This window comes from Chiloscyllium plagiosum, chromosome 2 (assembly GCF_004010195.1).
Source record: "Chiloscyllium plagiosum isolate BGI_BamShark_2017 chromosome 2, ASM401019v2, whole genome shotgun sequence".
Lineage (NCBI taxonomy): Eukaryota > Metazoa > Chordata > Chondrichthyes > Orectolobiformes > Hemiscylliidae > Chiloscyllium > Chiloscyllium plagiosum.
Genome location: NC_057711.1, coordinates 84,208,948 through 84,226,634, shown reverse-complemented (window position 1 = coordinate 84,226,634; position 17,687 = coordinate 84,208,948). Strand labels below are relative to the sequence as shown.

General features: G+C 41.1%; 1 protein-coding gene across 2 annotated transcripts in view; it reads right to left on the bottom strand.

The window, feature by feature from the left end:
• The window catches only part of naa35 (N-alpha-acetyltransferase 35, NatC auxiliary subunit), a 76,022-nt gene that overhangs the window by 30,555 nt on the left and 27,780 nt on the right, over positions 1-17,687 (bottom strand). For both annotated transcript variants that reach the window (XM_043713167.1, XM_043713161.1), the window contains exons 10-12: positions 17,557-17,640; positions 5,840-5,954; positions 2,320-2,498 (exon numbers count right to left, since the gene is read on the bottom strand). In XM_043713167.1, coding sequence (XP_043569102.1) covers positions 2,320-2,498; positions 5,840-5,954; positions 17,557-17,640 — 378 coding nt within the window. The remainder of the gene's footprint in view (positions 1-2,319; positions 2,499-5,839; positions 5,955-17,556; positions 17,641-17,687) is intronic.

Sequence of the window (17,687 nt, the reverse complement as noted above, 5' to 3'; positions counted from 1 at the left end):
TGGTAGCTGTGGTGAAGTCTGTAGGCTACTCTGCCAACTGAAAGAGGAAGGGTGGCACTCTCTTAAAAAAAACTTAGGCACAGTGAAAGGAAAAACAGCATTAGGTTTATAGTATAAAGTAAAGTTTCATAAAAGAGTTACAAGCAGCTGGGAGTGAGGATGAAGGAAAACAAAAGAAAAACAAGGATCTCATAATAATTGTTTTTAACCTGCACAGCTGAAAATAAATACTAAAGATTTCCTGCAAATTTGCTTTTCATTGAATACAAGAAAATGACTATAGATGAATTAACTGAGCTTTTTTTTTGTTTCTTGATTCAAAAGGGAGAAACAATTTTAATTTGGTATGAAACTGCAAGTCAGAGAGTCAAGGGCTCAGAGACAGGCCATTTGGCCCAAACTGGTCCAAGCCAACCAAAATGTCCATCAACGCTAACCCCATTTCCCTGCACTTGCCTATATCCTTGGAAACTTTTCTTTTCCAAGAATTTATCCAAATGCCTTTTAAATGCTGTTAACGTCCCTGCCTCAACCATTTCCGCTGGCAGCTTATTCCATATGCATACCCTCTATGTAAAAAATATTGCCCCATAGGTTCCCTTTTATTCTTTCCCCTCTCACCTTAAACTGATGCCCTCTAGTCCTTGATTCCTCAACCCTGGGAAAAAGATTGAGTGCATTCACCCGAACCATGCCTCTCAGGATCTTATACACCTAGATTGTATTATCTCCAGTATGGAAACAGGCCATTCGGCCCCCCAAGTCCATCATCAACCCTCCGAAGGGTAACCCACCCAGACCCATTTCCCTCTGACTAATGCACCTAACACTATGGGCAATTTAGCATGGCCAATTTACCTAACCTGCACATCTTTGGACTGAGAGAGGAAACCCATGCAGACACAGGGAGAATGTGCAAACACCACACAGACAGACAGTTACCCGAAGCAGGATTCAAACCTGGGCTCCTGGTGCTGTGAGGCTGCAGTGCTAACCACTGTGCCGCCCTCAGTCTCCTACGCTCTAAAGAAAAAAGTCCTAGTTTGTCCAATCTCTCCCTATAACTCAGACCCTTGAGTCCTGGCAACATCCTTGCAAATTTCTTCTGCAATCTTTTCAGATTAATAACATCCTTCCTATGGCAAGGTGACTAAAACTGAACACAATATTCCAAGTGCAGCCTCACCAACATCCTGTACAACTGCAACATAACTTCCCAACTTCTGTACTCAATAATCAGACTGATGAAAGGCAGTGTGCCAAAAGGCTTCTTCATGCCCTGTCTACCTGTGACTCCACTTTCAGAGAACCATGCACTTGAATCCCAAGGTCCCTCTTATCCATTACACTCTAAGACCCTACCATTCACCATGAAAGTCAAACTTGATTTGACTTTCCAAAATGCAACACCTTACACTAATCCATATTAAACTCCATTTGCCAATTCTCAATCCACTTCTCCAGCTGATCAAGGTCCTGCTGCAATTTCTGATAACCTTTCTCACTGTCCACGGTAACACCTTTTAGTGTCATCTGCCAACATAGAAATCATGCCTTGTACATTCTCATCCAAATCATTGACATAAATAACAAACAGCAATGGACCCAGGACTGACTCCTGACGCGCTCCACTAGTCACAGGCCTCCAGTCCGACAAGCATCCTTCCACTATTACCCTCTGCTTCATTCCATCAAGCCAATTTTGTATCCAATTTGTCAGCTTCCCTTGGATTCCACGTAATCTAATCTTCCGAAGCAGCCTCCCATGTGGAAGCTTATCAAAGGCCTTACTAAAATCCATAAAGATGTCTACCACCCTGCCTTCAACAATCTTCCTGGTCACTTCATCAAAGAACTCTAACAAATTTGTGAGGCATAATCTCCCACGCACAAAGCCATGCTGACTATTCCTAATCAAGCCCAGTCTTTCCAAATGCATGCATATCTTATCTCAGAATCTTGAGTATCTGGTCAGGACCAGGAGATTTATTCACCTTCAAGCATTCTAATACATCCAACATCTCCGTGATACACAGTGCCCCCAAGATATGATCACTAACTTCCCCAAGTTCCCAAGGTGTTGGGTTTCGGCAATTGCACGGTGTACTCGACATTTGAGTTTGCTTGCATCGGTCTTTGTTTCCAGAACAACATCGGCATTACATAGAAAAGATGCTTTTCTGTGTTGCTAAAAATTGGTGATATAAATACAACTTCTGTTTCAAAGGATGTTTTATATTTCAAAATCAATTTATCCCTGAGAATCATCTGAATAGTTAACAGACGTTTTAGAAAACTATACATAAATCTTCAACTTACCAAAATATTGTGCAGGTTTGTCAAGTTGACAACTTCACAAACCATTTTTATTCGCTCTATAAGTTTAGCAAAATAATTGACCATATCCTCTCGTTTTATAATTTTTGCATAGCGAGGAAATGTTGGAGGTAACAAGCGCTGATTGACCAGTGGTTCAAATCCCATCATTATAGGATGATCTATCAAAAGTGCAAAGTTATTGTTTTGCTTCAGTATTTATTTCTTAAAAACATACAATTACAGTTTTAAAACCACTAATAAAAGGTTACATTAATCAGCCCATCCACTTCAGATAGGAAACTTTAACAAACCAAAGTAAGAACCAAGTAAATAAAATATAGAGATGCAGGGCCAGATGTGCTGTGCCTGAATGTTGTAGGAGCTGGTGGACTCCATTATGGTTCACAGTGATCACATCTGTACCGAATCTAGTTGGCTGAGGAACTCCGTCTCAGAACTGATGAGCTGGAGTCCAAGGATCAAACACTGTGACAGTTCAGGGAGCAATCACACTTCTTAAATCAAGTACCTTGAATTTGGTCAGTTGTCAGAGATAGGAAGGTGTGACTATGAGTGAGGCAGATCGATGGATCGAGGGAATAGTTCTGAAGGACCCTCAGCTCTTGAGATTATCTAACAAGTTTAAGATTCTTGCTTTTTGTATCGATGAAGTAGGGGCTGCAAGAAGCAAACTGATCATAGCATCGTGGTGCAGGGATCATTCAAGAAGGGGGAGAAAACAGAAATGAAATTGTATTTGAGAATAGTAGGCAGTAGTCAGGACAACAGACACTGTACTCTGTGGCCAGGATTTAGAATCCTAAAGGCTATGTTGCCTGCCTGGTGTACAGGCTCAGGATCTCTCAACTGGGCTGCAGAGGACCTTGGAGTAGGGGAGAGGAGGGGTAAGATCCAGCTGTTGTGGTTGCATAGGTACAAGTGACATAGGTGGAACAAGGAAAGAGGTTCTGCTGAGGGAGTATGAGCAGCTCGGGGCTAAATTAAAAAGCAGAATAAAAAAGGTAATAATCTCCAGATTACTGCCTCAGTCTCAAGCTAACTGGCACAGGGTCAACCAGATTATAAAAGATGTAAACTCATGGCTCAAATAATTGGTATGGGAGAAATGGGTTAGAGTTCATGAGGCATTGGCGCCAGTCATTCGGAAAGGAGGGAGCTGTTTTTACAGGACAGGATCAAAGAGATCTGGCATAGCATGACAGTAGATAGGGCTTTAAATGAAATAGTTACTGGGTTCAGAAGCATGGAAAACTTGAAAATCAAAGTGATGGATCATTAGTGATGGAGCAGATTGCTACAAGAAATTGAAAGGGACAGAATGCGTGAATGTGATCGTACACCAAGGAACCATGAAAGTATGCAAAAATTTGATTAGAGAACAAATTTAAAGGTATCTTTGTATCTTAATGCATGAAGCATTCGGAATAAGGTTCACAAACTGACAGTACAAATCAAGGTAAATGTGATCTCATTGCCATTATGGGAACATGGTTACAAGGAGATCAAAACTGGTAACCTAAGATTCAGGGATATTTGACCTTTCAGAAACGCAGAAAGGATGGGAAAGTTGGTAGGGTAGCGCTATTAATAAGAAAGAAAACAAGAGCAGTTGAGAATTGATCGATGCTTGGATGATCAAGAATTAATTAGAAAATATGACACCCCTTTTCTAAATGGGAGGCAAGTGTTAGTAATTGCAGGCCGATGAGCCTAACATCTCTATTGCTGGAAAAATATTGGAATCAATTATTAAGGAATTAATAGCAGAATATTTGGAAAATCGGAATTTAACCAAGCAAAACCAGCACGGCTTCATGAAAGGGAAATTGTCTGACTCATTTATTAGTTTTTCAAATAAGTTTTACCCACACTGAACAGGAGGGAAACCAGTAGATATGTTGTATTTGAACTTCCAGAAGATGTTTGGCAAAGCACTTCACAAAGATTTAAGTCATAATAACCTACAGTGTTTGAGGCAGTATATTGGCATGGATAGAGTACTGTCTATTTGGTAAGAATCAGCAATTGGGAATAAGGGGTACTTTCATAAGTTGGTGACCTGTGACCACTGGGGTTCCACAAGGATCAGTATTGGACTGCAACTGTTTACAATATATATTATACTAAGAAGAAGGAGATGAATTTACTGTAGCCAAAAGCTGCAGACACAAAAGTAGGTGGAAAGGCAGATTGCAAAGTGAAAGTTACAGTTTGCAGAGAGATATTGATAGATTAAGTGAGTGAGCAAAAAGATGGCAAATGGAGTTTAAGATGGGAAAACATAAACTTGGTCATTTTAGAAGGAAAAACAAAAGAACAGAATGCAGAAACATTGCAGAAACTTGCAACACAAAAGGGACTTAGGATACTTGGGCATGAAACATAAAGCTAGTTTTGGTTCCCTTACTTAATGAAAGATGTCATTTCATTAGAGACAGTTTGCAGAATGTTCACTAGGATGATCCGCAGTGTGAAGTAATTGTCCTATGAGCAAATGCTAAACAAGTTGGGACTCATTAGAATTTTGAAGATTGAGAGATGATCTCACTGAAACAGACAGGATTCTTAAGGAGTTTGACAGGATAAATGCTGAGAGGATGCTTCTCTTCATTCTAGAACCAGTCAGCATAGCCTCAGAATTAAGGGGTGCCTATTCAATATAGAGATGAGGAAAAATTTCATCTCTCAGGAGTTGAGAATCCTTGTAATTCCTTGCCAAAGAGAGATGTGGGGTAGACAGCTTGTATATATTTAAGGCTGAGACAGATAGATTCTTGATCAGTAGGAGAATCAGGGTAATGGGGAAAGAGCAAGGAAGTGGATGTAAGGAATATCGTACCAGCTATGATACACAGCAGGCTTGAGGAGCTAAATTGCCTACTCCTGTTCCAACTTCTTATAGCCTTGGGTATAATCATCATACACCAAACTAGGAAGGTCCAAGCTTTAAATCCTCGATTTTAGTGATAGAGTTTGCTGACACCAGTGGATAACAGAATTCTAATCTAAAAATTATGCACTACCAGGACAGAAGCATCAAAACGGCCCTTTCCAAAATTCTAGGCTCTCAAAACTAAAAGAAAAGGAATGAGAAATATAAAACCGTAACTCCTCCAGTTTCTCCATTACACTTACCCGACCACACACATCTCAAACTCCAAGCATCCAGTGACACTCCTGGTCTGAGGTCAACTGCATGCCTAGCAGTGATCACTAATCCCAGTCGCATTGCTGGGATTGAAGAATTGTCAGGTGTCTGACTGGATGGCAGTTCTTGGAGGCAGAATATCATGTTTCAGAGGGCCGGAAATCACAACTTCAAGCAACTAATTGTCAAAGTATGTAAAATTCAGTCTAAGCTTTTGGGCCAATGGGAGTGGATTTGTACCTAGTATTCCAGCCAATGGGCGAATCACTGCCTCTGCACTAAATCCCAGTTTCAAGTACTGTTTCAAGGAACCTGTGAAATAACTAAAATGTAGAAAATATTATTTTGTACCTCCTTTTGTAGTATCATTTTGGGCCTGAATGCCATGGTGGATCGAGTTTTGTATAGCAGGTAGAAGATCAGCAGCTTGAGTTATAAGCTTCTGGGCTTCACTTATTGCACTCATCTAGAAAAGCAAGGTACTACATTAGACTTCAGTTTTAAACTTTCTTCATCATTATAATGTCACTGATCTTCCCAACACTTATTCCACGCAGTGCATCAAAACAAAGCTTTGATGGTGGCAGCCTTCCACCATATTTCTATCTGTGAAATTATACAACTAATTAGCAGGAAGTACAACAGCAACCTTAGTGGGTGGAGGAGTCCCCATTTCCTAGATTCAGCCAAGGGAAACCATCTTTCTTTGATTGAGCTGAGAATCAAGGTATAAAGGCTCACACTTCCCTGTTCTTATCTACAAAAATAAATATTACTAACAGTGCTGTGCATCACAGCAACCACGAGGAAATGCTTTTTGATGGATATTCTACAAAGATTGGATGGGGAAAAATGTAGACTTATGAGAGTAGTACAATGCAGTCAATTGGCTGCATGGAGAAAATCAGGAAGAACACAAGGTCGACAAAAAAAAATTATGCAATATCATAAGATATTTTATCAACTGTTCCCCATCCAATTTATTAGAAAGAAATGCAGAGAAAACTCTTTTGTATTGATGCTATAATGTTACTTAGGCCTTTATGTACTGGGTTAAATCACGTGCATACAAATGTGCCCACTTTAAGTGGCAGGGGCAGTATTATATCAATGGATCGAAATTTGACAACTCTTATTAGTGTTCAAATCAGCCAGCATATTAAAGGGAAGAAATATGCAAAAACGTGATTTTCTAGAACTTGACTGATTTACACCACTCAACTGTTTGCTTCACGTAAGCAACATCTTAATCCTGGTCCTCCTATTAGTTTGAAGAATTTGCAAGACTTGTGCAGAACGTTTCTCAATAAATGTATTCTGAAATAAGATTGGTACAGTCATAGAGTGATAGAAATGAACAGCATGGAAACAGACCCTTCGGTCCAACTCGTTCATGCTGACCAGAGATTCTAAATTAATCTAGTCCCATTTGCCAGCATTTGGCCCATATTCCTCCAGACAGACACCTTTTAAATGTTGTAACTGCACCAGCCTTCACCACTTTCTCTGGCAGCTCATTCCAAACATGCATGAAAATATTGCTCCTTAGATCTGTTTCAAATCTTTCCCTTTTCACCTTAAACCCATGCTCGCTTCTTTTGGACTCCCCTGCCCAGGGGAAAAGATCTTGGCTCTTCATTCTATGCCCTTCATGATTTTATAAACTTCTGTTTATCCATCAGCCTTCAATGCTCCACAGAAAATATCCATAGCCTATTCAGCCTTTCCCTATAGCTCAAACTCTCCAGTCCTGGCAACATTTTGATCAATCTTTTCTCTCTGAATCATAGATTTCCAACTTGAAGTCTAACTACAGGGCTTGAACACAGATACCCTAGGGTAGAATTGAGTGAGTATTGCACTACAGGAGGTGCCGTCTTTCTGATATGATGCAAGCCAAGGACATATTCAGTCTACTTGGCAGATGTAAAAGATCCAATTGCACTACTTGAACAGGAGCAGGGGAGTTATCCAGTGTCCTGACCAATACTGTATATACTCAAGTAAAAGTTGATCTCATGTAAAAGCCAACCCCCTATTTTTTGGCCAAACAAATCATGGAATTTTCTCATGTAAAAATCGATTTTAGTTCTTCACAGATAACAAATCAACATTTGCGAGTCGAGGTATTGTCCTGTACACAAATGTTATGATGAGTAAATGATTTTTTTGTGCTATTATGTGTTTTGAAGTACAATTCACACCAATGTTAGACTACAGATTTCTTAAGTTCATTATCAAATGAGCACTATAATTAGTACGATAAAAGGTTTATCACACCATTTCCAAAAAAAAAGGTCTATATGCATTTATTGCTCTCGAATTATTGTGCAGCTGTTGACAATTTCTCATGGCTACAATGATCGGTGAGACTGTATGAGAGTCAAATGTCTGATAACATTTTTTTAAAAATCAGAAATAAATGCTTAAAATGTTAGATTGAAACTAAAAAAATGGAGGGAAATGGAAAAACTTGGCAAAAACGCTTAAGATACATCAGGTCAGAGTAAGGTGACAACTTCCCTTTGAATGCAGCTCAGCTGAGGTCAGTTCTCTTGTTGCACTTATGGAATCACCATAATTCATTGTGTATTTTTTTCTTTATTTGTTTAGAGATCAATTGGGCTTCTGCTAATGATATGGTATTTTGAACTGTAGCATGAAGTTTAGTCCCTCAAAAGTAGTATCCATGTCATAATCAACCCCATAAATTTAACGCTAACAAAAAGTCTAAAATTGACTTTTATGAGTATACACGGAATGTGTCCTTCAAACAACATTGCAAAAGAACAGATAGTTACCAGACTGTTGTTTGAGGGAATTTGCTGAAAGCAAATTAATTTCTGTAATCCCTATATTACAGCAGTGTCTATATACTTACGAGATTACTTTATAGTAAGCATGCATACTAGAATAAATTCCACACAGAAGATAAAGTTCGTCAATGAATTTCATGAGGAGTTTGCGAAACATACAATTTTTGCAGGACAATTAGCCTCTAGTTTTAATTGACGAGACACTGAAAAGGAAACATACTTATTCCACCATACACATTTAAATATGATGCCCATCTATTATACTCATATTGAGTTTAATATGTAGGCCACCACATTCCACTTTAATTGTATTGAAGACTATTTGCATATATACTGAGCTGAATTTTTTCATTCTTTAGTCAAATGTTATTTGCAGCAAACTTCATGTAGAGTTTCCCACCATGGCCCATAATGAATTTCCTCCCATAATCTTGCACTGCTCACCTTATTAATTATGCATCAGGGTCGACAGCACCCATTCATTCAATGCTGCAAAGGCTGAAATGCTCACTGCTGCCAGGGGCTTGCACCATGGGCACCACATTTAAACATCAGCTATATAATAGTTTAAATGATACAAGCTGGGAACTGTCCTTCTTAAGTCTGCTGCTCCATTACTTTTGGTGACAAGATGTCACAGAAAGGGAAGTCGGCATGCTGCTTTGGAGAAAGGAACCTGGAGATGCTGGTGAAGGGGTTGTTTAGTGATGAGGGATATCCTCCTTCTATAGGCCTTCAAAGAATGTCCCAATACTGCTCGAAGCCAGCCCAGATAGAAGCCTAGGTGTCATTTCATACACCAAATGAAATGCTGAATACTCCTGGAAGATGGTTAATGACCTCCTGTAATCCACAACAGTGAGTACCACAATTTTCTCCCTGGTTCCTCACTAACTCTGCTACTACACACTAATGTCACTGATGACAGATGACAAGTCTCACCAATGTATGCAGTATCTGCACTCAATAGGTCTCACCTATCTTGTGATCCTAAACTATTAAACCTTAGTGCCCTCTGCACTTTCTACTCAGTCATTTGGGACACCTAACCACATCTGCTGCCTCTGCAAAATTATGAGCAGTTGTTTCATTCACTTTCACACTCAATCCCTCTTCTGATCTCACTGCAAGAGAAAATGTCTCATTATTGGGCAGAGTGTGTAACAACTGTCAGCAATGTGGCTGATATAACGATAAGGTGACCCTTCAGATAGCTAGGGAAGACAGAGATTGCTCATGTGGAGAGACAGACTTCCAGGTCAAGACAACCCAGTCAGCTTCATTGTGCTGTGCTGTACATCCATTACCAACACTGAGAACTTACTCTCAAGATGCTTCAGCCTAAAACCCAATTGCACTGCTAATGGCTACCTTCTCTTATGTAGGCACTTGCAGCATCCACACAGAAGTCATCCCAAAAGGTCAGATACTCAGGCCATCACTTCCTCTGCCACTTCTGAAGAAGAGGCCACAGATCACTCCGGGATCACACCAATAAGCCTTTCTCCTACACATTCCACCAGTTCAGATATTTTTACCTCACTGAGTTCTCTATCTACTTTAGATTTGGCAGCACAATCTGGCAGACATATCACTGGCATGTCTCTGCATCCAGTCAAGAAAGTAATGCCCAAGGTCTCTGGCACTTAGATGACAGCCAGAGACCAGATATTTGCTCTACTTCAGACAGGAGGGGACCTCCCATGGTGTCAATACAAGTGCACATGCGGTGAACAATGTTAAAAATCACACAATACCAGGTCATAGTCCAACAGGTTTATTTGGAAGGAGAAGCTTTTGGAGCACTGCTCCTTCATCAGGGAGTGGAATAGGACCATATGACACAGAATTTAGAGCAAAAGATCACTGTCATATACTGTTGAACAAACCTAGATTGCTACTAAGTCTTTCATCTTTTAGAATGTGTTGCAGGTTTCGATTCACTAACATGGAAATCCTAGAACTTCTTTCAAGTCACATTCCAGAGATAACTTAAGGTTTTACAAAAAATAAAGTGACATCTCAGCTCAAACAAGACATTAAAGGCGTGAGGTGAGAGTCTGTATATATTCCAATCTTGAGTTGGACTGGTTTTTTTTCCAAAGTAGGAATTTATAAAATGTGACTTGGAACATTTTGCTAGTCGACAGATTGTGTGCTTTTTGAAGAGAAGAGAATGTATCTGCAAATTTGCCTCATAGACTTACATGTGTGTGTGCATGCATGTGAGTGAGAGTGAGAGTGAGAGTGAGAGAGAGTGAATGAGAAAAGGGAAAGACTGGGAGAGACTGTTGTTGTAGCATCTGCTTGGTCTCACCAATGTACCTGCAGTGTGTCAGATTGACAACGCTGGCTGGGTCACATGAGTACCTGCCGCATATATGGTGGGTGTGTCCCCACATGTAATGGCAGTATCCAAATCAACAATCTGACACGTATTGCAGTGGTTGCCATGTCAGGGTTGTATGATGTTGTGGTAGATGCTGTCCTGAAAGCTGGGCACTAAAGGTCTGTTTAAGTTTTGGCGGCTGTTTAAAGGCAACAAGGGGAAGTATAGGGAAGGTTTTGGCGAGATGCTAATCCTCGTCGACAACATCCTGTCGGCTGTGAAGAACAGGGCACAGTTTCTCTGCTCCTGAAAGTACTGGACACTGAAGGGTACCCTATCAGTCTTATCCCGTGTCTGTCTCCTGAGGAGGTCATTACGGTTTCTCGCTGTGGCACGTCAGAACTGGCAATCGACAATTTGAGCATCGTATCCTGATCTTACGAGGGCGTCCTTCAGCACCTTCAGGTATCCACTGTATTAGAACATAGAACATAGAACATAGAAGAATACAGCGCAGTACAGGCCCTTGGGCCCTCGATGTTGCGCCGATCCAAGCCCACCTAAACTACACTAACCCACTATCCTCCATATACCTATCCAATGCCCTCTTAAATGCCCATAAAGAGGGAGAGTCCACCACTGTTACTGGCAGGGCATTCCATGAACTAACGACTCGCTGAGTGAAGAACCTACCCCTAACATCAGTCCTATATCTACCCCCGCTTAATTTAAAGCTATGCCCCCTTGTAATACCCGACTCAATTCGCGGGAAAAGGTTCATACTGTCGACCCTATCTAACCCCCTAATCATCTTGTACACCTCAATCAAGTCACCCCTAAACCTTCTTTTCTCTAGTGAAAACAGCCCCAAGTGCCTCAGTCTTTCCTCATACGATTTTCCTTTCATACCAGGCAACATCCTGGTAAACCTCCTCTGCACCCGTTCCAATGCCTCCACATCCTTCCTATAGTATGGCGACCAAAACTGCACACAATATTCCAGATGCGGCCGTACCAGAGTCTTATACAACTGCATCATGACCTCAGGACTCCGGAACTCAATTCCTCTACCAATAAAAACATTCTTCCACATCTGAACAGATCCTGTATATCCATAGGCCTTGTCCATAGGGGATGGCTGTTTTAACATGTTTAGGGTGAAAGCTAGAGAAGTGCAGCATTGTGAGGTTATGTATGGGTTTGTGGTAGAGTGAAGTACTGAAATGCCTGTTCTTGATGGAGATGGTGTGTCCAAGAATGAGACAGGTACTGATGAGTAGTCCTTAGTAAGTCTGATGATGGGATGAAACTTGCTGATATCACTGTGCAGTTGTTTCAGTGACTCCTGTTTAGTTCACAGTGTGTTCTTTGGTCAGATTGGTGGGTAGTTGCCTGCAGTGTTCCTGGTTGTTCAGCTGTCGGTACATTTCCTTGCTCAAACCATCAGGAAATGTGTAAATTCCAGATTCATCAGCTGCACTCAAGGTAGAGCAAAACGTCACCCAACCACAATGCAATGCCACCCATGCTCTCAAAACCAATCGCAGCATTGTCATTATACCAGCAGACAGAGGAGGAGCCATCGTCATTCAGAACAGAACGGACCAATACAAGGAAGTGTACCGACAACTGAACCATCAGAAACACTACAGGCAACTACCGAATGACCTGACCAAAGAACACACCCGTGAACTAAACACATTAATCAAGACTTTGGATCCAGTCCTTCAGAGTTCCCTATGCACTCTCAACCCACATACTTCTCAGTAGGGGACTTCTACTGCCTTCTGAAGATATATGAAGCCAACATACCTGGACAGGAATGGAATCCTGTGTGAACCTCTCTAGCTATGTCAAGGGCACCTTGAAACCCACTGCAACAGAGGATCCCCAGCTTCACTACAGATTTCTTACAGAAATTCAGCACCCATGGACTAGTCGAACTAGGAACATTCCTCGTCACAATGGACTTTTTGGCACTCTACACCAGAATCCCCCATGACGATGGCATCACTGCAACAACCTCAGTACTCATAATCACCAAATGCGGCACCATCCTACAACTCATCAGTTTCATCCTCGACAATCAGTTCTTCACCCAGACACATGGAACAGCCATAGGGTCCAAACTTGCAGCTCAACATGCCAACATTTTCATGCACAGGTTCGAACAAGACTTCTTTACTGCATAGGACTTCCAACCAGCATTGTACACCAGATATATTGATGATATTTTATTTCTCTGGACCCATGGAGAGGAGACACTGAAATAATTACACAGTGATATCAACAAGTTTCATTCCACCATCAGACTTTCCATGGACTACTTTTTAGTATCTATCGCATTCGTGGACACATGCATCATCATCAAGAATGGGCACTTGCACCTACCGCAAACCCACAGATAACCTCACAATGCAGCACTTCTCTGGGTTACACCTTAAACAGCCATCCCCAAAGGAAAGGCCCTACTCATACATAGGATCTGTTCAGATGAGGAGGACATCCTCGTAAGACCAGGATATTATGCTCAACTCATCAATCGCACAGTTCCAACATGCCACAGCGAGAACCGTAATGACATCCTCAGAAGATAGACACGGGATACGGCCAATAGGGTAGTCCAGTACTTTTAGTACTTGTCCAATACTTCCCAGGAGCACAGAAACTACTCCCTGTTCTTCGCAGCCTGCAACACATTATCGATGAGGATGAGCACTTCGCCAAACCATATACCTCCCCCTCTCACCTTTAAAACAACTACCAAACCATAAAAAGACCATTGTTCGCAGCAAACTGCCCAGCCTTCAGGACAACAACCACCACAACACCGTACAACCCTGTCAGTGACAACCACTGCACAACGTGTCAGTGTTGACATGGATACCACTATGTACGTGGCAGATACTCATGTGAGTCAGCCAACGTTGTCTATCTGATACACTGCAGGCAATGGTACATTGGCGAGATCAAACAGCTGCTGCGACAACGGATGAATGATACTATACAAGGATCGCCAGACAGAGATGTTCCCTCCCAGGCGGGGAACACTTCTTCTGTCAGGGACAGTCGGCCTCGGATCTTTGGGTGACTATCCTCCAAGGCAGACTTCAGGAGACACAACAATGCAGAGGCTACCGCGAAGATCGTTACCCATGAGGATGGCCTCAACTGGGACCTTAAGTTCATGTCACCCTACAGGTGACCCCACTACACTACTGACTCTCTCACTCACACACACTCTTACATATTCTCACACTCACGCAGGCCCTCTCTCATATACACAATCTCACATACGCAGACACACACGCACACCCTCTCAGGTAGATACTCAATCATACACAAACTATCAAACACACACACACTCCCTCCCATGTGTGCGCACACACATGCAAGTCTATGGGGTGAATTTGCATTTGCAGAATTGTATTTGCAGATACATTCTATTTTGTTCAAAACACACAAAATCTGTAGGTAGTCAATTTTTTTTATAATCTATGTGACATTTTATAAATTCCTACTTTGGAAATAGAACCAGTCTGACTCAAGATTGGAATATATACAGACGCTCACCTCACACCTTTAATTTCTTGTCTGAACTGAGATGTCACCTTTTTTTAATAAATCTTAAGTCATCTAGGGAATGTGACTCGAATGAAGTTCTGGGATTTCCGTACTCACGAATCAAAACTTGCAAACCATTCTAAAAGATGAAAGATTTAGCAGCAATCGAGATTTGTTCAATATATCGCATCAGTGTATGACACTCTGATCTTCTGCTGTAAATTGTGTCCTATGGTCCTACTCCACTATCTAGCTGGCAAAGGAGCAACGCTCTGAAAACATGTACTTCCAAATAAAGCTATTTGACTATAACGTGGTGTAATGGGATTCTTAAACTTTGTACTATATGCATGTGCATTGCTGTGTCTATGGACAGGCTGAGAAGCACCATGAAAAACCAGGTCCAGCAAAATATTCAGTGGGAGCTGAAAATACACATGATCTGCACTCCATGGCTTTAGTCATTAATGTAGCTTTACTTATTGCCAATCAACTTCTCATTGGTTGAAAATGAACATTTTAAATTGCATATTGCTTCAACTGGGATGCCACTGGGGATTTTTAATAGGACAAATGTAAATGTTTTTTTTATTTCCCCTACCTTTCTTTTTATTTATTTACTTCAATGTTTTTCTGTATCAGATTGAACTGGAATCCGTATTATTCCCTTCCCTGATATTAAATTTCTTTCTTGATCCTCAAATTTAATTAGTTTGCAGATAAACTATTGGTCCTACCATTCACCAAGGTCCAGGTGTCCTGTTGCCTCAGAAGCACTCATGTTTCCAACCATTTGTAATGCAAATGTGTTTCAAGAGACTAATGGTTGTCTGGGCTTACAACTAAGAATATATGATAATGCATGGCTGAGAGCCCAGACAACTGTTAGACAAATGAAAAACTTGATCCCCAGCTTGACTGACAACACTCAATAAAAATACTGTGGATACTGCAAATCTGAAACAAACAGAGAATCACGGAGAAACTCAGCAAGCCTAACTATTAGAGTCAGAGCTGTACAGCATGGAAACAGACCTTTTGGTCCAACTTGACCATGCCGAACAAATATCCTAAATTAATCTACTCCCATTTTCCAGCATTTGACCCATATCCCCCTAAATTCTTCCTATTCATATACCATCCCAATGCCAGTTAAATGTTGCAATTGTGCCAACCTCCACCACTTTCTTGGCAGCTCATTCCACACATGCTTCACCATTTGTGAGAGAAAGGTGCCTCTTAAGTTCCTTTTAAATCTTTTTCCTCTCACCCTAAACCTGTGCTCTCTAGTTTTGGACTCCCCAATCGGGGTTGGGCGGGGGGGGGGGAGACCTTGTCTATTCACCCTATGGCCCTGATTTTTTAAACTTCTATAAGGTCACCACTCAACCTCCAATGCTCCAGGGAAAATAATCTCAGCTTTTTCAGCCACTCCCTATAATACAAACCCTCCAATCCTAGCAACATCCTTGTAAATCTTTCCTGAACCCTTTCAAGTTCCACAACATCCTTTCGAGAGTAGGAGGACCACAATTGAATGCAGCATTCCAAAAGGGGCCTAACCAATGTTGCAGACAGCCACATGACCTCCCGAATCCTGTACTCAGTACACTCACCAATAAAGGCAACCTTACTAAATGCCTTCTTCACTATCCTGTCTACCTGCAATTCCACTTGCATGGAACTTAAACCTACACAAAAAGGTCTCTCCTCAGCAACACACCCCAGGACCTTACCATGAAGGTACATCCTGCCCGGATTTGTTTTTCCAAAATGCAGCATCTCACATTTATCTAAATTAAACTCCATCTGCCATTTCTTGGCCCATTGGCCCATCTGATCAAGGTCCTACTGTACTCTAAGGTCAATGCCCAGTGTTCTTCCAATTACACTGTTCTTCACTGTCCATTGTGCTTCCAATTTTGGTGTCATTTGCAAATCTACTAACCATACCTCCTATGTTCACATCCAAATCATTTCTATAAATGACTAAAAGCAGCACCGATCCTTGTGGCACACTGCTGGTCACAGGCCTCCAGTCTGAAAAGCAACCCCCCACCACCATCCTCTGTCTCCTACCTTTGAGCTAGTTTTATATCAAAATGGCTGGTTCTCCCTGTATTCCATGTGATCTAACCTTGCTAACCAGTCTACCATGAGAAACCTTGCTGAATGCCTTACTGAAGTCCATATGGATCATATCAACTGCTCTGCCCTAATCAATTCTCTTTTGTTGCTTCTTCAAAAAACTCAATGTGGAGGTGCCAGTGTTGGACTGGGCTGGATAAGGTGATGGTTTCAAAACAGGACAGTAAAGAAGATTTTAACAGATACAGAACAATATGATGGGGTCACATATAGCGTGGCCTGAACCCAAGATCACAGCTGAAGCAGTCTTCATGGGTATGGAACCTTGATAAATTGTCATGATCTCTCTACCTTAATTAGTTTGTACAGTTTTGAATTGCTTATTGTTTTGGTTAGACCCTCGGCATGCCACTCTTATACCTAACATGTTATTCCAGTCATTTAGTTTGACTCCAGCACCACCTTATTTTTAATTTTTCTAATTAGCTCTCTGCCTCACTTAATCGGATTATAGGTCATCCCTTTACTGGTTATTCAGTTGTGACACTTGACTTACACTGTCTGACGCTTTTGGTCACCTGCAGAAACTTATTATCTGACCCTCCACTCACACTAGTTGCATGATCTTTTGATTTCTCTGCCTCTGATCACTCTGCCTATAAGCTGTGGCTGTGAGCTCTTCTCTCTCACTGCACCTGATGAAGGGACTGCGTTCCCTTGTGATTTCAAATAAGCCGTTGGACTATAACCTGGTATCGTCTGACTTCTGACTTCAAAAAACTTAATCAAATTAGTGAGACAAGATTTCCCACACAAAGCTATGTTGACTATTCCGAATATGTCATCACCTTTCCAAATACTTTCCATCTCTCAAGATTCCCTCCAACAAGTTGCCCACTACTGATGTCAGGCTCACCGGTCTATAGTTCCCTGGCTTTTCCTTCCCATCTTTCTTAAATAATGGCATTATGTTAGCCATTCTCCATTCTTCCAACATCTCACCTGTGGCTATCAATAATAGGATGATGACACAATAATAGAAATACATCACTTCTAAGGTTTTGTGTTTTCAATCAAGTACCAGCACCCTTTTGAAAAAGGTCTCTATCAACATACCAACAGATAGAAATCCTGTAAAGTGATGCAAACTTGTATGTTAACTTCAATAGATCCCCTGCTCATCAGCAGGTTCAATTTATGAAAATGATTCGAGAAAAAAGTTTTTTTTGCTTTGATTATGTTGAAAAGCTCCCACAAATAATCTGTCTCACCTCTTTCTTTGTAAAAGCGATCAGGGTTGTCAATAATAACCGAGTAAATTTTATCCTACTGAAAACTGCTGTACATTGTTGATGCTGAAACATAAGTAGTAGTCATATTAGAATTTCCAAGTAATTTATAA